Consider the following 25,747-nt stretch of genomic DNA (forward strand, 5'->3'; position numbering starts at 1 on the left):
TGCAAAATACAATGCTTCCAGGAATGTTGTAAATATTGTAGTCTCGTCATTCGGAAGGTAAAAACGAACTCATGATCCTCTCATGACAACATTTCTGTAGGTAGAGGGCGGTTGCGAATATAAAGTAAAGTACACATTATTATTATTATTATTATTATCATCGAATACGCCAAAGATCCTATTCCCATACCGTGTTAAGGCCCTTCCTGTTTTATTTACGGCGAGTGCTGAGCTGACACATCGTTCTTTCCCTGGAGACGTGGATTTTCCATTCCAAGCGAGCGGCGTAAACACTGTACACAGAAACGCCGATCAGCTGCGCGGACTTTTTCACGTCTTCCACAGTCCACAGTGGATTCTAATTTCGTAGGCTACTGTAAACGTTTAAAACAATTTGGTTTAGATTTTCTACTTTATTTTCCTCTACTTTTGTTAGCTTTAAAGTATTTCACAGGGAACTCAAGTGTCACAGCATCACACACGTCTCGCTCACAGCTGGCAGCCATTATGAATACTGAACAGTGAACACACTGTTGCAGCCAGTATTGCCAACAGTTTTCTTGGATCCATCTTCAACGTCCCACCTATTATGCGAACTTATCAACAGTGGAATGAACTCGAACAAACTTACTAAATACACAGTGCAATAAGATATCAATATCATATTAAATTATTATTATTTTGCTACATACACCACTGAGAATAATAACTATTCACAGCCATCTACGTAAGAAATATAAAGAGTTGGTAACGAACCCGAATAACGTATATTTTTCATATTTATACAGGGCAAAAATTTTAATTCATCAAGTCAGTTCACCAGAATATCTAACCAAACTGAAGGAAGCTCCTGACTTCAGGAACAAGTAACAAACCTAGGGAACTATTTGGCGCTGTGGAAGTCTTTTCACCGACCAGAAGTCTGACTAACATCAAAGGGACCGCTAAGGTCTTAAGTTGACTCTCAGTATAGTTGCTTATTGCCTGCCATCTTGGATAATGGCTTCTTTTTCTTATTGATTATGGAACCAGTGCTACACCACTTGTAAACGAGCTGATGCACATACCGTTTTGATGGTACTGTCGCACCGGGAAATTGTCTACGGAATTTTCGAAGGCACCTTTTAACTGGTTTCTTCTTCTTGTGCAAATAACACTCGACCAAAAATATTCTTTGCTCTATAGTGTATTTAACCATCATGATAATAACATCACAAAACACCTTAAAAGTCCAATCGTTTCTAGTGAACTGAGGGGCAGAGTGCTAAACAGCTGCGCGCTAGCAGTGGAACACTTCTTATCTCACCAGTGTTGACACAAGCCATATGTTGCTCGCTCGGAAATTCCCACGGCATGCAAGCAGAAGTCTGAACTCTTAAATTATTCTCCCTGTATAATTTTATATTTTGCTACAAATACCATTGAGAACAATAACCATTCACAGCCATCTACATATGAATGATAAGAGTTGGTAACGAACCTGATTAACGTACAACTTGTGCCTTACTTTGGAAAGTGTATGTTAGACACGCAGACCCATGGCTTGACTCATTGAAGTAGATGTTTGATAATCAGAGCCTCAATGTTTGTGGTATTCACCTCCTCCAGGACACCAATGTTTGTTTGACGGTTCTGCCACGTTACTCTTAACTCATTGGCATATACTTATGGCTCCAAGCCATACAGTTGTTCGCAGGACGTAGCGTAGCGTGACTGCTTGCAGCCAGGGAGCCTAGCACGAGTAGCTTTCAGCACGTATTTCAGATGTTCATCAAGAGATGGCACTGAGATATTATATATATTCACAATTAAGTATTTATTTATTTTCCACCTAGTCGATACAATGATTGCTTAAGGCAACTTTTAATGGTCAAAAGTGGTACATGTTTCGTATATTATCAACATCTTCAGCCACATAACACTGTTTAGATGAAAAATATATAAAATTGACAAAGTAATGCTTTAGATGAAGTGTCCTTAAAATTAACATAAGATTGACAAGATTGAACTGTTCAAGACAATCAAACAGAATTACCATTGTGAGAAAGAGCAACTCTTCCTCTTTTCAACAGTAAATCACACGTTAGTTCCATCTCTTGATGAACGTCTGAAATATGCACTCAAATATACTCGTGCTCGGCTCCAGAGCTACGAGTCATCAAGCTATGTCTTTTCAAGGTTGATTGCAATGCAAACTATTCGAGATAATCAAATGCAATTTAATCTTGTCAATCTTATGTTAATTTTAAGGACACTTCATCTAAAGCATTACTTTGTCAATTTTATATATTTTTCATCTAAACAGTGTTATGTGGCTGAAGATGTTGATAATATACGAAACATGTACCACTTTTGACCATTAAAAGTTGCCTTAAGCAATCATTGTATCGACTAGGTGGAAAATAAATAAATACTTAATTGTGAATCTATTGAAGTGCGATACGGACCATGAAGCTGGTTTTATGTAATATTATATATAGTCGGAAAGAAGAAGAATTGCTCTTTCTCGCGAAGGTGATTGCATTTGATTATCTCGAATAGTTTGCATTGCAATCAACCTTGAAAAGACATAGCTTGATGACTCGTAGCTCTGGAGCCGAGCACGAGTATATTTTAGTGCATATTTCAGACGTTCATCAAGAGATGGAACTAACGTGTGATTTACTGTTGAAAAGAGGAAGAGTTGCTCTTTCTCACAATGGTAATTCTGTTTGATTGTCTTGAACAGTTCAAATGGTAATCGCCTTGTAGCCTGACTGCTCGCAGCCTTCTTAATTTAGTGAAATGGTTGATTGCATTTTATAAATGGCTGAGAGGGATTCAGTGAGAGTGGAAATAAGCTGTTACGGATACCATATCCATAGCACTATATCATAGCTGACTTTGAAATCAGGAAAATTATTAGAAATGTTCTAATCAACATCTGATCTGCAGTGGTGTAGGATAGAGAAAGTTAAGAGTGCCTGCAGATGGGTATGGGATATATTTTGTACATACCTCGGTATTCTGCAGGGATCTGTTCTGGCTTACCGTACCCTATGAGTTTGTGTAATGTTATGTCGAGTAACCCATGTTCTTTAGCAGGTTTTATAATGTATATTCTTACTTGCGTTTTGCCTTACGAACCTTTTTCATTATGTCTCCTCTCTGCTTCCTGAACCCAGTTCTCATATTTCTTTAAAATAGCGTATGTCTTATTTAAAAAGAGATGTGTGTTCACTGTGACAACAATTTGTTGTGCGTTTACAGTCTTCAGCTTGGATAGGACTGACTCTTCGCTGCGCAAGCTTTTCAGGCTCAGCTCACTATGGCGCAGGGACTGAAAGACTGAGACTATCAGAAGTACAGTCCGAACATCTAAGCTCACAGACCGGCTCGTTAAATGCTAGCGCCCATTGATAACGTAACTAAAGAAAATGTTGAGTGTAATATAAATGGGTCCGGGCGAGTTGGCTGTGCAGTTAAGAGTCGCGCAGCTGTGAGGTTGCATCCGGGTGGTAGTACGTTCGAATCCCACGGTCGGAAGCACTGAAGATGGTTTTCCTTGGTTTCCCATTTTCACACCAGGCAAATGCTGGGGCTGTACTTTAATTAAGGCTACGGCCACTTCCTTCCGACTCCTAGGCCTTTCCTAACCCATCATCGCCATAAGACCTGTCTGTGTCGGTGCGACGTTAAGCAAATAGCAAAAATATATATATAAATGGGCAAGTACAGATTATTGTACTATGTATTTATTTTAAAAAATTGTACCATTCAAAGGGTTGGTTTAGAAATACAACAGCACTTGAATTAATTATCCGAAAATGAAATACAAGAATTTGAATCAAAGGAAAAAATACAAATGTTACGAAAAGTATAATATTTTAAACAAGTCTAACGGAAATAACATTACCAACTATGATTATGGCAACTCTCTCTCTTGAAAAATATACCGTAACTTACTGCAGTCAAAGAAGAGGCGGACGTAAACAAAAAGCCTTTTAGAACTAGTTCTGCCATGAATGCTGATGGTCATTCACTAGAAATAAAAATCTTTACAATTTTTAAGCTTTGTTGAATTGATTTCATTAATCATACAGTACTCTCTTTTAATGTGAGCAGTACAGTAATTACTTGAATTTTATGTTATCATAAAGAAAGAGCAAATTTTCACGTTTTCGGGATGTAGGCGACTGCGCTTCTTATTTAAAATGAACCCTGCACTGCTGAATGCTCTTTTGCTCAAAGAACTTGTGGCTGATCCACATAAATTTAAAGCTAATTTGGATAGGTATCTGTTCACAATGATTTTTGGGACTTTGAAACCACAGCAGTACATTCTGGATGGTTACCTTTCCTGCACATTCCAAGTCTTCTGTAGCATCTTTGAACAGTTGCAAGAAATCAAATAAATCCTGCATAAAACACCTTTGTCCATTGACTCCATTTTACCCTTTTGTTTTGTTTGCTTTTGTCTATCACCGGCATTAGCACTAGACAAGATTTCCAGAATTTTGTCTTAACTGACGAAAAATCGGTTTGACCATTTGTAACTTTGAATTCCATGAGGTATCCATGTCTTCATTTGGTGTTTTTCTGAGCAATGTCAGCATACCAGTTCATTTGAAGTATTGCACAATTTTCTTAGTTATTTTAAGCACGACCATTGCTTCCTGTCCTTCTGTATGTAGGAAATTTTCATTGAAAGTTTGCCTCAGTACTGTATTCAAACAGTGTGCTGCACAAAGGATTCAAGAAAAGCCTTCTTGAATTTTGAATGCCTTCTTTATATTTGAATTCTGATCAGTTGTGAAAGTAACCTTTCATAGGTCCATCATCTGAACGCCCAACTAGCCACTCTGTTGTATAATTTCTCAAATGTCACCAGACATGTGAATATTATTTTACATTTGAAGACCCAGTGATGGAAGTAATGCATAGTGAGTGACAGGAATGAATTATTTTCATAATTGTCAGTTTGCATATCAGTAGTAGCTGAATGATTCTCTCTCATTGCCTCTACAACTTCCAGAATAACTGAACGATGAGTGCTGTTGGCTGGCTCGTGACACATTGGCGTGTAGCGGTTGTTCGATGAGGTAGTATCGGGAACTTCAACTTTTCCTAATTCATTACCCATGTTAATGTCCAGCTCCATGGCTAAATGGTTAGCGTGCTGGCCTTTGGCCACCGGGGTCCCGGGTTTGATTCTCGGCAGGGACGGGAATTTTAACCATAATTTGTTAATTTCGCTGACACAGGGCCTGGTTGTATGTGATGTCTTCATCATCATTTCATCCTCATCACGATGGGCAGATCGCCTATGGGCGTCGAATCAAAAGACCTGCATCTGGCGAGCTGAACTTGTCCTCGGACACTCCTGGCACTAAAAGCCATACGCCATTTTTTTTACCCATGTTAATTAGTTCTTGTGCCACCTTACGAAAACTATGGTCCAACATGACAGTGAATGTCTGCAGATCTAATGCACAAATTTCTACACAGGCCTCAGTAATCTTACGTTTTACAACACTACTAAATGTGGGTATGTAGCTCAATGAGCTTCCATGATTCGTTGATTGGAAGCAATTGTGTCTAGCTAAAATACTAGAAATGAATTTCTTTAAAGTACATCCTCCACAAAGCTAGTCCTTTTACCGTCATCATTAAAAACAGTATGGAATCATTCTTACACTTTGCTTTTTGCCTGAAAATTTACCTCTACACCATACTGTTGATTATTTTCTCTGTTACCTCATTTACAGTGTCCATCTCTAATGAATGACAAGGTACTTTTAAAGACTGAACAGCTGTGTAATATTCCCCAATGTCAGTTCTCTATCATATCAAACTTGGAGACCAATAGACCATGGGCTTACTAAGCAAACTTTTGAAGATAGCGCTACCTGTTCTCCAGTCGCTCAAAAGACCACCGCAAGAGTGCTCCAGTGTACTCGTGAGTTTAAAAGACTGGCTTGTGCACATCTCTACTTACATATTGTCATAAAGACAATAACTTGGATTTTTGCAGACCCTATGCTGTATCATCCTGGAGAAGACTTGCAGTTGTTCATTTTATTGTAACAAATTCCTCTGACAATTTTTTAAAATTGTATGTTGATTAGCTTGTTACTGTGCCATTATTGACCTGTTTTGTTGCAGGGTAAGGAAGTGGCCTGTAACATTACCCGCCTTGAATCAGGCAGTGTTGTATTTGAAGACGTTGATACAGAAGTTATGAAAGGCCAGGTTTTAAAGCCATTGGAACGTGGTCAACAAGCTAGGCACCAGTCTGATCCCCTGCCTGGCCGAATTCGTTACCGAGCCCAAGACCATTCAGAAGTTGAAGTCCCATTTGGTGATAAGGATCAAAAAGGAGATTTTACTCTTAGGTGTGTATAATATGGTTATTTTAAGTTTAAAATACTAAATGTTGAAAATCTTACGGATATACAGTAGAATCCCTATTTAACAAATCTGTGTGGGCTTTGATATCTGTTCTTTAAATAGGGGTTTTTCTTAAAAGGGCTTCATGTAAAAAATGCATCATCCTTCTCCTTTCCCTTTTTCCAGCTCCTGCTGGGTCGGGACATTTATGGCACTTCTCCACTTTCCTCTCTCCTTCCACCATTCCTCTTCCATCATTTTGTCCCAGTCCAGGTTTCTTCTTCTTGCACTCCTCTTTATTGAATCCATCCACCTTGTTCTAAGTCTTCCCTCTATCTTGCTTTCCCATGAACTTCATCTCCATCATCTGTTTTGTTATTCTTTCCACCTCCATCCTCTTTACATGCGTAAACCACCTTAGTTTACACCTATGTTTCATTTAGGTTTTCTATTCTGACCTCCTTTCTCACATCTTCATTTTTCAATCTGTCGTTCCTGCTGTATTTCTTAAGTATTTCATTTTGCTGGCTTGAATTCTACTCTGCTCTCTACTTGGTCATTGTCCAGGTCTCAGCTGCATAGGTCAATATGGGTGCATAATACATTTTGTACATTATCTCTTAACACTTCCTTGGTAAAAAATGCAATATATTAAATGAAATAACAATGTAATTTTGTCGTAAGCAAATTTAATGGTCATAATTAGAGTTGTCTGCCTATTGCTATTTCTTGAGGGATGCAGTTTTTATCTGTTTTCTGGCACAAACCAGAGTAAAATGTAGCTTCTGCTGAAATCCCAGACTCCTCCCTAGCTTTGACAATATGGAAGATGCTGAGGTATGGGTGATGCCTAGTAATTATATTCAGAGCACTCTAACCTCTAGATGTGAAATGTGATGAAAGGTGTTTTTAATCAGACTGGTCATGCTGCAACAGCACTTGTTGTCCCAGTGAGGAAAGCAGAGGCAAACTACTTCACTCTTCATGTTGCCTAGTATGCCTCATTTTAGCACCATCATAGGATTTTTCAGTTTCCCTTAATCCCCACATCCAGTTAGGATCAAATTAGCCTGACCTAGCAACTTTTAAGGATGGAAAACTCTTCAAGAGAGTTGATATCATGTACACCATTTGCAAGCACTTCGAGTGGTGCAAACACAGGTCAGCTGCAATTGTACGTATTGGCAGTGTCTGCTTGAGTGCTTTGGCAGGTGTATGTTTCAGAAATACACATCACTAGCAAGAAGAGCAGTTGAATGGATGCATGCAAAAACAAGCTAACAATATTTTTAATTTCGAGAAAAAGATACTTTCTCTCTCATGGAAAAAATAATTTTTGGAGAGTGAAATTAATATTTTTTGTTTTAATCTGAAAGGAGTAGCTTTATTTTTAACATTGCCAAACAACTTTAAGTGTTTTATTGATACAACAGTAGTGGGACAAATTATGTTCACATGCAGCAGGTTCCTCAAATTATAACTAGCTTTTGTCATGGGATAGGTGCCGGGGGACTTGAAATAAGGTACTATTCTGGCATTTGTCTGGAGCAAATGCAGAAAATCTTGCAGTGAAACCACACGCAGGATTGGCGCTGTCTGCATCGGGATTCGAACCTGGGATCAATCAGTCACTACTGATCTGCATTTATGGCAGTTGCCCAGGTGGCAGATTTCCTATCTGTTGTTTTCCTAGCCTTTTCTTAAATGATTTCAAAGAAATTGGAAATTTATTGAACATCTCCCTTTGTAAGTTATTCCAATCCCTAACTCCCCTTCCTATAAACGAATATTTGCCCCAATTTGTCCTCTTGAATTCCAGCTTTATCTTCATCTCGCAATGTCGCAGCTCGTCAGTCCTCTCGTAGAGCGCGAATAAATTGCATTAAATAAATTTCATTATAAAGCCTGTATTGTCATTCGTATACTTATTCAGAAGGTAGTCAAATGTTCCACCTTCAGGGTGGCGTGCACCAACCAAGAGTAAGTTGTACTTCCGTAGTAAAGTACACTTGAAGTCAGCATTCGGCGACTTCCATACGAGAGTAAATTACTTCCGAAGTATTTTAGTCCTTTCAGATACTCCTGGACTAAATTACTACAAGAGTAAAGTTGAACAGCACCATCTTGTAGTATATTACTCAAGAAGTAAATAACGCACGAATGTAGGTTAGAATTTACTCTCACGTCGTGCATGGAGTAAGCTAGGTTTAGACTAATGATAATATCCTGCCGTATATGAGAGGAAGGACATTTCAAACGTGTTTGTGGATTACTTAGATTAGACTGACAATCTCGATGCAGAAAACGACGGGAAATGTAATAGTGCATACAGTGTGTGAAAGGCGAGAGCCGTATAATGTGCACACGGAGAGTTTCAGGAACGTTTTTGGTCTTAGGAAGGAATCCTTTACTTTCGAAAGCGACTTTCAACCTATTAGGTCGTGTTACGTACATTTAGTACGTGATGAAGAGATGTGGTCGTGAAAATTCAATATTCAGTCCTTTACTTTCCTTCTAAATGTACTTGGAGATCACTTACAGCTGAATTCCTGTCTTTATTTTGTTATATCTCTCAAATTATAGTTGCTGTGTGCCCTACGAGTGTTTTGTACCTGAAGATTTCAGTACAGTTGCAGGTGATCTAATTAACTTTTACCGCACAACTGCTGGCTGTATCTTTCATCGCGTGTTTAAAGCACTAGCGAGACTAAGAGGGAGGCACATCTGAAAATGATGAATATTGTTCGGAAAATAAAAGGATATTCTTCATGTTGGCAGGTTTCCACACATTGTGGGTGCAATTGACTGTGACTGCACGCATATTACAATCTTTTGCCCTCCCAGTGACAGCAGTAAACTTTTCAGAAATCGGAAGAGGTATTTAATTTTTTTTTTCAATTTGCTTAACGTTGCACCGACACAAATAGGTCTTATGGTGATGATAGGGTAGGAAAGGCCTAGGAGTGGGAAGCGGCCGTGGCCTTAAGGCATTTGCCTGGTGTGAAAATGGGAAAATTTCGCTGTGAATGTAGGCGATCTGTATGAAGAAACCACCCTCACTTTTAATTTTTCCCTCGTGTACATGACTTTCTGCTTTGCTTCCGCCTTCGCTTTTAAGTCCTTCCACAGAATCTTAACTTGCTCTTCACTGCATTTTCCATCACTCGAAGCATTGAATTCTTCTGTCACGGCTCTCCATGAATTTCTTTTCTTATCCAGCATCTTTATGTTGTGTTTCTTGCACCCTATATCCTTTGCATAGATCGTCATTATCTTTATTAACAAGCAATTATCTTTTTTGCTTACATTTTCCCCCCGCTTCCTATCGCATATAACCTTATCCATTTCGATTTCTTTAAAGAAGACACACAAACACAACACTACTCCACAAATAACGAACGCTACTTCTATAGTAGTCTCTAAAAGAGTAAATTGTACTTCAACTCTCCAACGTTACTTCCAGAGTAAATAATTCCCGTAGTAATTTACTTCTGTAGTATGGACTTCTTTAGTTAACACTACTTCCGTAATAATTTACTCCAAGATGATGCACGCCACCCGTACAATACTAAAATACTTCTCATTTATTTAATTAACAAATGTCGGTACATGTTTCGTCTATCTTGTATATCTCATCAGCCGAATAATTGTAAGAATAAGAACAAGAGACAAGGACAAAAACACATTAAAATGATACGGATTACTGAATACGTCAGTTAAAATTCTTGTTAAAAAAAATTGTTGGAGAATGTTCTGCAACACAATATTTGATTCTATTAAAATAAAGATATTGAATACATGTGATAGTTCAGTACAATATGGTAATCGAGTTCTTCTTGGCGTGATGATGTATTAAAATATGATTCGGATTACCGAATACATCAATTAAAAACTTATGTTCGGAGAATATTGTGCAGCACAAATGTTTGTTCTATAAAAATGAAGACCAAGATATTAAGTACATGTGATACATACATACATACATACATACATACATACATACATACATACATACATTATCATTATAGACTGTTATGCCTTTCAGCGTTCAGTCTGCAAGCCTCTGAGAATTTACTAAACGTTGCCACAATCCTCGATTTGCTACTAGTGTTGTGGCCTCATTTAGTTCTATACCTCTTATCTTTAAATCGTTAGAAACCAAGTCTAACCATCGTCGTCTTGGCCTCCCTCTACTTCTCTTACCCTCCATAACAGAGTCCATTATTCTCCTAGGTAACCTATCCTCCTCCATTCGCCTCACATGACCCCACCACCGAAACCAGTTTATGCGTACAGCTTCATCCATCGAGTTCATTCCTAAATTAGCCTTTATCTCCTCATTCCGAGTACCCTCCTGCCATTGTTCCCACATGTTTGTACCAGCAATCATTCTCGCTACTTTCATGTCTGTTACTTCTAAGTTATGAGTAAGATATCCTGAGTCCACCCAGCTTTCACTCCCGTAAAGCAAAGTTGGTCTGAAAACAGACCAATGTAAAGATAGTTTCGTCTCGGAGCTCACTTCCTTCTTACAGAACACTGTTGATCGCAACTGCGAGCTCACTGCATTAGCTTTACGACACCTTGATTCAATATCTCTTACTATATTACCATCCTGGGAGAACACACAACCTAAATACTTGAAATTATCGACCTGTTCTAGCTTTGTATCACCAATCTGACATTCAATTCTGTTGAATTTCTTACCTACTGACATCAATTTAGTCTTCGAGAGGCTAATTTTCATACCATACTCATTGCACCTATTTTCAAGTTCCAAGGTACATGTGATAGTTCCAATAAAATAAAATTGAGTTCTTCTTGTTGGCATGATGATGATGATGTTAACAATTTTTAGTTATAAGCCAGGTGGAATATTTTACTGTGATTTCATAGATGGAGAAATTGTGTGTAGTTAGGAGGTCATGGATATATGTTACTCTTCCTGAATTCAAAGCACTTTTAGGTGTAATCCTAAATATTTCAATGAACAGTAAACCTGAATTTTCTGCAATACTTGCAGAAAAAAGCCTTGAGTACATCCCGGCGATTGCTTTGAGAAGTTCCACACAATGCACAATTACACACAAAAAGTTACTCTCTGAGATTATTTCAGGCTTAAAAATGCTGGACCTTGCACCTGAATATTGTATTGTATTATATTTATTTTGTGTTTGCTTTAGTTGATTTTTATAAGTATGCTGTCCATATATTTGTGCTGTCTCTAACTCTGCAAGTAGATTATTAAATGGAGCTGGAAAGGCAGAAGTGTTAAAAAACAAAGGAGGGCTAAGGGTTAATAGAACCAAATATTGTGCTCCAGAACATTGTCCAAAAATATAAAACATGAATTTTAACTGACGTTTTGGATAATCCGAATAATTATAATGTGTTTTTGTCCTTGTGTATTGTTCTTATTCTTACAATTATTCGAGTGATGATGTCTACAAGATAGACGAAACATGTACCGATATTTGTTAATTGTTAATTAAATAATTAAAAAATATTTTAGTATTGTAAAGGTGGAACATTTGACTGTACCTTTTGAATAAGTTTGAATAAGCGTAAGTAAACACGCTCAGCTATGGAGGTGAATGGAACACAAAATACTGGGCCAGAACATAAAATCACAAAACGCTTTTACCATTTTTCAGGGTTCTGTTTTAATTGTAACATTTTATGGCCAACATAGGACCACTCCAGTCAACTATACTGTACAAAGCAAAAATTTAGCTTTTCTATGCTTCCAGTATTTCTTCGTTTTCTCAGATGTTGTCATCCTTTGTTCATTTGAGAACATGCTACCTTTTGCCTTTTATTAATTTTGGTTTGTAGTCTCACGTGTGAGTTTTTTAGAATCTTAATTTTGTCTTTTTTGTTCTTGAGATCATTTAGTGTTATTTGTAGTTCATTAATATAATTCATAATGGCTAAATGGTTAGCGTGCTGGCCTTTGGCCACAGGGGTCCCGGGTTCTATTCCCGCCGGGGTCAGGAATTTTAACCATCATGGGTTAATTTCGCTGGCACGTGGGCCGTTTGTACGCGTAGTCTTCATCATCATTTCATCCTCATCACGACGCGCAGGTCGCCTACGGGCTTCAAATCAAAAGACCTGCACCTGGTGAGCCGAACATGTCCTCGGACACTCCCAGCATGAAATGCCATATGCCATTTCTTTGATCCATTTTTTCCTGGTATTGCTATCCATAATTTTTCCATTAATTCTAGTTTCCAGTTTTCTAATAAGATGTCCAAAAAATTAGATTCCTTTCTTTATAATTGTGCTCAATACTGGCTTGATTTCCGTATAAACTGTGTTATTTGAACCTATTCTTCAATACCCAATGCCCATTGATATTGTTTATTTATACACATTCTAATTCTATCTTAACCCTAGAACTGCGGACCGTCTTTCTGGAAGATGGTGCATTGTTTCGTCAAGTGCAATTGTCTTTGTGACGGTGTGATGAATACACACATACATCACTCAATAAAATGTTCCTAAATGCAATAAGTACGTTCTAAAACAGAATGATAGGTCATTCATTAGTGTGTCCAACTCGTTGGCTGAATGGCCAGCGTACTGGCCTTCGGTTCAGAGGGTCCCGAGTTCGATTCCCGGCCAGATCGGGGATTTTAACCTTCATTGGTTAATTCTAATGGCTCATTGGCTCAGTGTTTGTGCTGTCCCCAACATCCGTGCAACTCGCACACTGCACATAACACATCCTCCACCACCACAACACGCATTTAGCCACATATGGCTGATGCCGCCCACACTCATCCGAGGGTCTGCCTTACAAGAGTTGCACCTGGCCAGAAATAGCCACATGAAATTAATTAAAATTCATTAGTGTGTTGCGTAACGACCTGGAAAACGTCACATGTGCCAGCAGAGGGAAATGGAAAACAACATAAGTGCCATATTCTTGACAGCAATCGTTTTGTCCATATTTCTGCACTAGGTACCTTCTGGCACTTAGGTTGTTTACCATTTCCACTCCTCAATTGTGTCAAGATGATTTAGCTGTCCCAAGTACTTCAAAGCATTGTATTTCTTTATTGGTAATTCCCTTATGGTAGCCCACAATAAATGTAATTTGTAACATTAACAGTAGGTGGCAGCATCTAACTCAATTTACACATTTTTGCTTGCATCCATTCGGTTTCTTGTTATGCTCACTTATCATCATGAGTGTAAAATGATTTTGTGCAATAAATCAGCTGATGATAATAATAATAATAATAATAATAATAATAATAATAATAATAATAATAATAATAATAATAATCATAGGGCCTCAGGTACCATTTGCAGGTATTTTGATTTATTGCCATTTAGGCTGCATATGGTCCATTTGTATGTTCTTTTTTTCTCCACCAGATGGCATAGTAAATCGGGTCTCTCTTCAACATGTATGGTTCATTTTTAATTTATTTTATTTTGGGCTTTTGCCGTACGAGGAAGCAAGGTGAAATTCTTTACATTTCGCAGAGAACTTTCCCCTGCGTCTTGAAATGAAAATCTCATCTGTTCACGAGCAAGACTTTTTAAGTAATGAGGGTTTGAATTTAAGAATGCTTTACCATTCGTCTATAGTAAGTGATACTCTCGTTCGTCACTAGATGGCTCACTGTGCTCTAGGCTTCTGAGTGCTAATTAAGATGTTTCTTGTTCCATCGTATGTACATGTAAAGTAAACAGCAAGGTCATCAGACGAATCAGGGACTATTGTGGTATAAGAAATACAATTAAAATAACGTTCACTGAAAGACTGACAGGATAGAAGTACAGAATAGAGCTGAACTGCTACACACTTTTTTTCCATGTACAAGTATGGGCTGTAAAAGCATCAATTTAAACACAAAATGTGTCTCTGGGGTAGCTCTTGTCTTTCTTTATCCGGTATTTCATTTTTCGAAGTATCGGATCCCTTCCATTTTCTCTCTCTGAAACGCCTGTGGGTGGAGGATGCAGACGAAAAATACTCCCACAATATCCCCTGCCTGTCATCAGAGGCAACTAAAAGGCTTGTCCAAGGGATGATGGAATTAGATCCATGAGACTACTTGTGATTAGTACCACCATGTAAGGAACACCATCGGTCGACTTCACTTGTGATTAGTACCACTACGTGGGTCACACTAATAGGTTTGTGATTAGTAGCATTGTGGGTGGGTCACTATTGGTTTCCAGTACCTGTGATTAGTACCACTATATGCAGAACATTCTGGGTTTATACATTGCCTGTGATTAGTACCATAATGTGAGAAACTCCGCGGGTAAGGGTATTGCCTGTTATTAGTAGCACTATATGAGCAACACCACAGGTCTGCGTTGCCTGTGATTAGAAACCATTATGTGAGAAACACGACAGGATAGTACAGGTCCCTGTGATTAGTACCCCTATGTGAGGAACACTATGGGTTTGCGTTGCCTGTGAATGGCACCAGTATGTAAGAAACATCATAGGTCTGCGTTACCTGTGTGAAGTACATTACCTTTGAGTAGTATCACTATGTGAGAAACACCGTGAATCTACATTACTTATGATTAGTACCGCTACATGTGGAACACCATGGTTCTGCTTTATCAGCGATTAGTACCATTATGAGGGGCCAGTGTCTTGGATTTTGCACCCCTTTATGAACAAGCATCATTGATTTAGGATTTTGCTTTGGAAGCAGTCCCTTCTTCAGTTATTTTATGGGAAGTCAGTGGATGGATTTTGAAATTATTTTAACTTTCAATATTGTGAATTAGATCTGCTGATTATTTTAAATTCATATTCATTCCTTCATTTGTCATCATTTTATTTGAACTTTGGTCAGTGGATAAATGTTGAAATCTTGACATTACATCTCGTCTCATCTTGTACCAGTAGGGGCTGATGACCTAGATGTTAGGCCCCTTTAAACAGCAAGCCTCATAATCATCATCATCATCATCATCAAATTCTTATATGAAATACACTGTTTTAGATTTATAGGAGCACTGTATAGAAAAGTTATTTGAAGTGGCTGGGGTGATATTTACTAACACTAAACAGATAATTATTTCCCAATACCAAACACCACATTCTGATATTAATGCCTTTTTGAACTTGCTGGATCATTTTGCCGAGTACTTAGCAGGGTATTGGAATTACAAAATCTGTTGCATAGGAGACATCACTATAGAGATATATTAGTTGAATCATCCATCAAAAAACATTTTTGTTATATTCTCATGACTTCTATCTTGCTAGTGATCAACCCACGAGAATAAATTCTTGTTTAGACAATATAATCACTAATGTTCAAAACAGTGACTTCAGATGTGGTGTCACAGAGCCTATATTGTTGATCATAGGATTCTTTGGCCAAAATTAAAAATTGATTTGAAAAAGCAACATGACGCTAGGCAACTTAAGGCGGCACTCCGGATGTAAAAAGATACTTTTGTGTAATGCATGGATCTTCACGAAACTTTGTGGGAATGTCACCTACATAAAAGTAGATATCACAAACATTTCTTTCACATACAATTAATAGTTTTTCCAAAATAAATTTTTACTTTTGAAATTCTTAATTCCATTTTTTTCATGAAATTTAATTAACATGTTAATGTAAATTCATAATTAGGTACATAATACTTCTTTTAAAATGACTACGTATCGATTTTTCTGTATATAATTTATACAAGGAAATATATTCGTACTAAAATTTGTGTAATTTTTACGTTCTAAAATTTTGGACTTAAAAATTTCTACCAATTGAAAAAATTCTGCAATCGAAGATTCCATACACAGGTTTCTTAATATAACTCTGATACATACACCACACAAATTTTGTTATATTTGGCAGAATATTATGGGAGAAAAATGGGATTTAAATGTAAAATTACAATTGGCAAACAAAGCAGTGTTACAGTGATAAATTGTTTGAATTCAGCGGATTAACTTTGTGACAAGAAAAAAGAAACTTAATCCTGTCAATTTCAGGCATGAAGAAAATTCAACAAAATGACCAAAATATTAATTTTTATCTCCGGAGTGTCGCCTTAAACACGTCAGGATGTTGGGAGAAAATCTGTATACAGTGTAACCTCGATTCTCCTTTTGGGGGGGGGGGGGGGGGACCCCAGGGGAAAACTTACGATACGGGAAAACGTAAAATCCGGGAGCGAACTAAAGCCCCCAACAATTTGGCTAAACATCACAGTAATTAAATATCATCATCATCATCATTTCCAATTATCCAGCTGTAGCCGGGTAGGGGCAAATATGGTTCCTCTCCATTTTCTTCAGCTTTCCACCACTCCCCCTCCAACACTGAGTCCCAGTCCAGGTTTCCTTCTCTAATACTACGTTGGATTGTGTCCTTCCATCTCAATCATGGTCTTCCGCGGCCTCTCCTTCCTTGCATTTACTTTTCCTTCACCTTTTTTGACATTCTTTCATCACTCATTCGCTTTATGTGTCCAAACTATCTTCTATCTTCTCTGGTCTGTCATTCATTTTTTCCATTCCAATTTTTTCCTGGATTTTCTCATTCCTTATTTTTTCTCTTCTACTCTTCTGTATCATATTCCTCAAGAACTTCATTTCGGCTGTCTCTATTAGACTCTCATCCTTCTTTGTCATTGTCCAAGGTTCTGCTCCGTAAGTTATACATCTTGTACATAGTTTCCTTTAATTCCATTGGCACATCTTTGTCCCATAACATGTTTCTTACACCGTGATAGAAACAGCTTCCAGCTTGAATCCTCTTGCTAATTTCACCATCCAGTCAAGCATTCTCCATCAGTTTACTCCCCAGGTATTTGAACGTCTCCACTACTTCCAGGGGCTTGTCTGCAAGTCTAATCTGACCTTTCCATTTTTACTCCCCTATAGTCTTAACAAGAGTTTTACTCTTTTCTACACTTATTTTCAATCCACATTCTTCGATCTTCCCATTCACCACATTCATGTCGTCTTGAACATTCATGAACATTCATGAACATTCATGTCGCCTTCTCCCCAAATCACAATATCATCTGCAAATAACATGATGTTCATTTCTCTTTCTCCATATGCTGCTTTTGCTGTTTTCATGTTGTCATCCATTACTATTGTAAACAAGATTGGTGATAGAACACTTCCCTGTCAGCCCACTATCGATTTTGATCCAACTTGTCCTGCCAACTTGTGTTTGCACGCAACTACAACAATCCCTGTTCAATTCCTTTTTTCATGAGACTGTCCCAAACGTTAGTCCTGGGGACACTGTCATATGCCTTTTTAATGTGAATGAATGACATCATCATATTCCCATACTCTCATTGCTTTTCCATTAGTTGTCTCATAATGAAAATGGGCTCTATTGTTAACCTTCCACTTCTGAAACCAATCTGATTTTCAACCCTCAACCTTATACTACTTTCCAGTATCCTCTATATGAGAGTAATTCCCCTGTAGTTTTTCAATACTTTCTTAGCGCCTTTCTTGAAAATTGGGATGATTATTCCTTTTTGCCAAATTCAGGGACTTCCTTATTCTCCCAGACAATTCTGAGAACTTGATATGTACACTGCAGGCCTACAGCTCCAGCTGCTCTTATCATTTCCACTGAAATTTCATCTATTCCAGCATTTTTCCATTCTTCATCTTTCTTAATGCTTACTGCCATTTCAGTTTTATTCATTGTAATTTCTTTATTCATTTCATCATCAACTAATTATTGCCTTTCCTGGTGGTCCAGTATATGACTGTCATTATTTCTCATGTTCAGCAACTTCTGAAAATACTCTCTCCATCTATTTCTTATTTCTTCTGGGTTTGCTAACATTATGCCATCTTCATCCTTCACAAATCTGGTGTTTACTTGATCTCTCGTTTTATTTCTTAAGATACCGTACAATAATTTCTTGCTGCCCTGCATATTTATCATTTCTCAATTTCTGTGAGAATAAGGCCCAGCTTTTCCTCTTTTCTTCCTCCACTATTTTCTTGGCCAAATTCTTTGCCTCCACATACTTTCTTCTACTTCAGTCTTAGATGTTTTCCATGTAATTTTCTTTTTCTTCACTTTACTCTTTACCCTATCATTCCACCAGTGTGCCTCTTTGTCTTTCACATTTCCTGATGTTCTACCACATACCTATTCTGCACATCCAACCAGTGCTTCGTTAAATCTTTTCCATTCATATTCAACATTCCCCATCTCCTTCCTGGGTACCAGGGGTATTATGTCCCTTCGAAATTCTTCTTGTATGCTTTTCTCCTTCAACTTCCATATTTTACTTCTTTTCTCTCTTCTTAATAGGAGTTTTTCAATCTCTCCCCCTTCCAGTTTTCTTATCACAACTCTATGATATCCACCGAAGGCTTCTTAAGGCATGGCTGTAACATCTAAAAGGTTATTCTGGTGTTCTTTCTCGTTGATTATATAATCAATCATGGTCTTTGTTCTTCTGTCTCCCCAACCATACCTTGTAATCTTCTGACTGTTCTTCCTAAACAAGGTGTTTCTAGCAATCATTTGGTTCCTCATGCAAAAATCCACCAACAACTCGCCTTCTGGATTTACATTTCCGTATCCAAAAGACCCTACAACATCATCTTTTCCTTGTCTTTCCTTTCCAACTTGTGCATTTAGATCTCCCATCAATAGCACTTCCTTATCTTCTATCTCTCCACTTCCTCTAAAAAGTTCTCTAGATGTTTATCTGTGCAACCCGTTTGTGGGGCATACAACTAGAATAGATCTTTCATGCCATTTTCAAACTGGACTCTCATCACTATGGCCCGGATGTTGATGACATGTCATCTTTTTACTCAGCTGTCTAAAACAATGCTGAAGTACATAGAAACTCCAGCTGGGCCACCCCGTCTCCAAATATGTCATTTTTATTTTGTATCTTTTTCCATTTCTTGCTATTTTTCAATTTTAAGAGCATTTTTTAAGTTTGGTAGATTTTTTGGTCATATTTTAGAGAAATCGGCCTTTTAAGGTCGTTTTTTTCAAATTTAGTAATGTCACAACTTTATACGACGGAGTTACGTCTCTTGTTTTCGTCGCGAACTCATTATTAGCGGAATGGAATGTTACCTGCTTTGTTGACCAAGGCCAGCTGTGATGGGGTAGAAAGGGGAAGATATTATTTCATTGCTGCTTTCAAAATGCCTAAATTAAAACAATACAATTGAAAAGGTGGACCCTTTTAAGTTTCCTATCTTCCATTCTCAGTTCAATACGGACAAAAATGAAATTCTTAGATTTAAATAAAACTGAGTGTGTCAGTGCATTTAAAACAACTAGTATCTGAATTTGGTGACAATGTGTTTTCTACCAATGGAAGCATATTGCAAACTGTGTGGAACTAAAGTAGCTGCTGAAAGGTTTACCGTAACGCAACATATCGGTCGCGATAAACACATTCGTGCTCTTCAACGTGTTTCAAATAAACCTGCAACCCAGCGCTTTCTGCCTTCAGTTGCTTCAACTTCCAGCAAGTCCTCACAAGTCCAGTAAAGAATTGTGTGATGTATTTGTATATGCAAACATTCCGCTGTATAAACTCAACAGAGCGAGATTACGTGGATTTTTGGAAAAACATATGAATCAAGAAATACCAGACCAATCAACTTTATGTAAGATTTATTTGTCACACCGTTATGAAGACACATTAAACAAAATAACATCTGAAACTTGCGGGAAGAAAATACGAGTGTCAATCGACAAAACTTCAGAGGCTATGGGGCGTTTTATAGCCAACGTTTTGATCAGAACTTTAGAAGTGTATACACCAGGTGAAATATATTTTATTGACTTCCGAAGTGTTAGAAAAGACCAATTATTCTACCATATCAAAACTGTTTGATAGTGCTATGTTTCTCCTGTGGCCTGAGGGCATCAAACATGACTATGTACTTTTATTTTTAACTGATGCTACACCGTATATGGTATGAGCAGCTAATTCATTGAAGGCACACTCTTCTAAAATGGTCCATGTTACATGCCTTGCCCATGGACTGCACAGAGTTTGTGAAGAAGTAAGGGCTCTTTACCCCAGTGTAGACAGGCTTACAGCGAACGTTAGGAAAGTTTTCTTAAAAGCACCCTTGCAAGTCGTACGTTTCAGAACTGAAGCTCCAGATATTGCATTACCTCCACAACCTATCACGACACGCTGGTGCTCATGGTTAAACGCGTGTATGTATTATTGCAAAAACTTCCAAGTTAGAGAAAGAAATAGTGCAGAGTTTTGACAGTAAAGAAGCTGCAGCAGTAAAAATTGCCCAGGACATGGTATCTGAACCAAATAGTGAAGGTAGTTAGGCATTCATAATATCAAATTTCGCCTTATTGACAGCAACGATCACATCGGGCGAAGAAATGGTAGGTTTCATTTCCTTAATCAACCTAGTGGAAAACTAGTCTTAGCAACAATCATGGCAAAATTGCTGCGGGTATTGCATGAAAACTGAAAAAAGTGTTAGACAAAAACACCGAATATGAAACATTGTACAAAATCTCAGACATTCCTTCTGGTGAAAGCTACTGCATGGTGTAACAGTTCAAATTCTGTTACAAGATATCTGTATTAATATTATTATTTTATCTGTGATAGTATTATTATTATTATTATTATTATTATTATTATTATTATTATTATTATTATTATTATTATTATTATTATTATTATTGTTGTTGTTGTAACTATTATTATTGTTCAATTCTGTAATGATTATCGCTTGCGTGATTGTAGTTAATTTGTTATGTATGTGTGTGTGTGTAGATTAACATTAAAGACATGTACAGTAAGAGTTGCTGTATGATCAGATGTGGATGTATTGTGTGAAATAACTTTTGACATTGCAACATTGTACAATACTGCCAACGTAACTACTGAGTCATTGCTCTGTCATTGTGTGCATTTAGCGATGAGCTAATTTTTAGAATATACCTACAGCCGCATTATGCTTTTTCACAACAACCTGCAACATTTGTAGTTGGGTGGGAGTAACATCATAGTTATTTTTGGAGATTGCCTAGGTGTGTCAACTAATGGCTATATAAGCTAGCTGTATATAATAGCATCAGTCATATGGATGGAGAGACTTCCCAAGGAGTGTTGTAGTGAGATGGTAGTGAGGAGTCATTTGGACGAAGGAGTTGAACGGAGAGACTTGCCATGAAGTCAGTTAGATACCGAGCCTTGCTATACGGAGTACTACTGAGATGATAATAGTCAGTCATCTGGATGGAGAAGCAGCAGTCACGTGGATCTTAGTCGTCTGTCACCATATGGATTAAATGTTCGGAGTGTGAATCTAATTTCAAGCCATGCTATATCTCACCAGTAAAACAAAAAGAATACATCACCATATTAGGTTTGAGATACCTACAGGATAACAGTTCAAAGGAATACGTCGTAATAATGCTCAAAGTGTTGAAGTTACTGTTTGTTTGTCTGGTCAATAGGATTTCAAATTAATGCCTGGTTTCTTTCAGTTGTAATGTCATTCTCATCTGTTTTATCACACAATACGACAGCCTCGTGTCGGTAGATTTACTGGCACGTAAAAGAACTCCTGCGGGACAAAATTCCGGCACCTCGGCATCTCCGAAGACCGTAAAAGTAGTTAGTGGGATGTAAAGCAGATAACTTTATTATTTATTATGTTTTATCACAGCAAGTCTTACTATTTTTTGACATAATTTAAAGTATATTTTGTTCTATCAAAATAATTTATCGTTTTATTTCAATGGTAGAATTTGATAACCTCAAATTTAGTGGGGAAACAAAACGACAATGTCCTTTTCCTAGAACCTATATGTTATGCTGTCTAAGTAAGCTTGTTACCTCACACCCTAGAGATATTCAAGATTCTCATTCTATTATTGCTGCATTGAGTTGTAGCTGGTGCCCATCAAATATTGTATGTGAAAGTAATCAGGTAAGAACTAGGTGTGGGTACATAGTCCGACGATTGAGTATTTTATTTCATGAATATTTTAATATTTTTTTATGATAATTCAATTTTATATTTTTAAATCAGTCACAGTGAGTGGAGAAGTTCCAATGGATGGTATTGAGGAGGATTTAGCAGCAAACGACCTTCCTCACTTCAAGTACACTCCGATCACATCAGTTGATGTTGAACACAGCTTTTCGAGATATAAAAACTTGTTGGCTGATAACCGCAAATCATTTACATTTCACAACATCAGAATGACATTCGTAGTGCAGTGCAACTCAAACTAAAGTGAACATAAACCTTTTGTTAAGGGCTAGAAATCTATTTTGATTGACTTTTCAGTTTGAGCTTAAGATGTCGTTTTTGAAATATTGGTGAGATTGTTATTATCAGATCATTTTCTCCATTTTATAGTGCAGTTTTTGAATTTATAGGTCATTAACTAAAGTCATTTTTGAACATTTTAAGTGCATTTTAAAAACTTTTTTAGGCATCAACATCTTGGCCCTACTCATCACCATCATCCTATCGCTGATGCATTTTGTAGACTCCACATATATGGATTTCTTTTCTAAGTGCAATGGCCACTCCATTTTTTGCTTCAGGTCTTCCATTGTAATAAAGCCTGTATCCTTCTTTCAGAGGAATCTCTCCCGTGCCCCTTTTCTTGGTCTCACACAGTCCAAGTATGGCTATATCTTTCATGAAGCCAACCAGTTCTTCAGTCTTTCCCATCAGTGTCAGGACATTTACTGTCACAGTCTTGATGTAGTTTGGTGCTGGTTGCCCACTTCTCACAGTTCTCCCAGCACCCAAAGAGCTGCACCATATCTGCTTTATCCATATAAGCTATTATTACGATGGGCTCGGCACATTAATACCTACTGCCAGGTTCAAACTTAGGCCGCTCCTCTGGACTACAGACACTGCGGGTTTGCCCCTTCTGCCATCTCCACTGTACCGAAGTTCATCTTCTCTGCCTAGATGCCGTTTAGGACTTCACCTATAACCGAGGGCAGGGGCCCTCCATATTTATGACCTCTGGAAAGAGGGTGTCCCAGTATTTTAAAGTCCCCAGGAATTGGGCTACCTGTTGGTTTGCGGGTTGTATTGGGTATTTCAACCAGCCCTACATACTATAGGGACACCCTATCCGCCACCTGGGGGCTGTTATGTAGGGGTCAGGTTCCCTTGGTTACTTTCGGAAGTTAACCTCATCCACAAAGGCTGAGGTTATTTGCAGAGAAATAATAAATAATTAAATATGTATAATTATAATCTTAGAAACACTCCTAAAACAAAACAAACTACATTCCTTATGGGTCTTGGCCTATCAAGCAACCACTACTCAGCCTGAAAGTCTGCATTAACGAGGTGACGCATGTTCAGCGTGATGAATCTTCTCGGCCGTTGTTTCTGGCTCTCTAGACCGGAGTTGCCATCTCACCGTTAGATAGCTCCTCAATTAACGTAATCACATAATCTGAGTGGACCTAGAACCAGCCCTTATATCCAGGTAAAAATGCCTGACATGGCTGGGAATTGAATCCAGGGCCTCCGGTGAGAGACAGGCAAGTAAGACCGCACTACCGGCTTCGAATATTAATTACACAAGTTAAAAATTTTGATACTTTACATTCAGTTCCTCATGAAAAGTTCTTTCATGTCAGCAACTGTTATCGGCCAAGCTCATTGAAAAATCTAATAAATAGTGCCAAGCCGAACAACAGTCATTCGCAACTAGTTTTCAATTCTCTAATCTAGTAAAATAAAGCACATCAGGTCAAAAGCGCCCAACATGATGGCAAAATCCTTTTTTCTTTAATCTTCCATTGTAATTTGTTTACCGGTATATTTTGTAGTAAGTTTCTGGAAATTGTGTACTGCATAAATCAGGCCAAGATTGCCGTTGGCTTGATTAGGCCTACAGTGACTTTTCAAGGTTACCAACTGTAGTTGGTCTTTGTTATCTTGAACTTGAGAATTTGGTTTTGAATTTAAGTATCAATTCTCAAAAGTTATCCATACATTATAATTTTGCCTGTCACTAATCACAAGCAGATTGGAAGGAGAGAAAAACATCAAAACTCCAGAAATTTTGGTTTAATCTTCACCTACAGCTCAGTTGGAAAGTGCATTCACTGCACAAGCCAGTACGAGTGGGAAATGATACAGACTTCAGACTTTTTAAATGTTACGCTGCGCAAATAAAATTACCGTATTTTCTCGCATAATTAACACCCGTGCGTAATTTATGCATCCCAGTATTTTTGGGTACAAAGTGGAGAAAAAGAAATGTTCGTGTATTTGAAGCATCCACTTCTTCGAACATCCATGATGCAGCTCTGGATGTGTTTCGAAATAAAGATTTCGACGATTCAGGTACCGGTACCAGCCTTCCTATTGCAAAACTGGGCATTCCAAATACTAGGCAATGTGCTGTTATTAGCCGGTAGGAAATAGTACTGCACTAGTTCAGTGAGAGAATCAGCACAGTAGTTGCTAGTAACACTTTATTCCAGTCTGGTAAAAACGTATTTTACGAGGCTTTCGGGTACGGGACATGCGTTTTCTGTAATCTCAAAATTGTTTGTTAGTCCACAGTGAGCAAGTATTCAAGTAATACTGCATTGTATAAACTTGTGGTAATCAGTTACGCCAAAACATACAGGAATAGGGCAGTGAGCCGCAAGTATTCAGTGTCTGAATGCAACGTGCGCTACTGTGGTAACTGAGAAGTGCGCTTCATGGTACTTCAAGGCCACCTGGAGTATGGCAACGTTGAGGCATACGATGTGAGAGGGGAGGTTTGAAGGGGCAAGCAGGCATGCACAGTCTGACGGCTTCCCGGTCAGCTGTTCCAGTCTGTGTTGTGTTGCAGTTGCAGAGAGTTGTTTAGTCGAAAAGAAGCTATTTGGCATAATGTTACTGTCTCTTTGTAGTGCTAGCTCGATATGATGCTGGAGAAATGTAGAAGTATTTTTCTCTGCATCATAATTTTAACACTAACTTCTTCCACTCTGGTGGTTAAGAAACTGAATAGGTCCTCCGTATCATAATTTGCGGTCATGGGATGGATTGTACCCTTACTATGAGCAAACTGCTAATGTGCCAATTTTCAAATGTGATTTGGCTGACGTGCCCCTAGCAAACAAGGAGCAACTTTGAGTTATATAAATCTTTTACGTGCCTGAACAAAACAACACAGATATCAAGAATGCATTTTAATTGATGGTCCAGTGCGCACTGAAAAAACATATATATACTGATGCTTATGAAGCTTAATACAAAAGTTATTCAGTTTAGGGCTTCGTGTTATATTAGTAGTGTGGACAGGAATAGCCACCATTTAAACATGATATAGTCTTTTGGGCTTATGCCGTGTCAAGAAAATAAGGTGAAATTCTTTACGTTTCGCAGAGAACTGGG

At 37.9% G+C, this 25,747-nt stretch overlaps 1 protein-coding gene across 3 annotated transcripts in view; it reads left to right on the plus strand.

Annotated features, from left to right (window-relative positions):
• Positions 1-25,747, plus strand: part of Unr (cold shock domain-containing Unr) — a 287,182-nt gene that overhangs the window by 101,885 nt on the left and 159,550 nt on the right. For all 3 annotated transcript variants that reach the window (XM_067156402.2, XM_067156419.2, XM_067156409.2), the window contains exon 6: positions 6,145-6,374. In XM_067156402.2, coding sequence (XP_067012503.2) covers positions 6,145-6,374 — 230 coding nt within the window. The remainder of the gene's footprint in view (positions 1-6,144; positions 6,375-25,747) is intronic.

This window comes from Anabrus simplex, chromosome 1 (genome assembly GCF_040414725.1).
Source record: "Anabrus simplex isolate iqAnaSimp1 chromosome 1, ASM4041472v1, whole genome shotgun sequence".
NCBI classification, from domain to species: domain Eukaryota; kingdom Metazoa; phylum Arthropoda; class Insecta; order Orthoptera; family Tettigoniidae; genus Anabrus; species Anabrus simplex.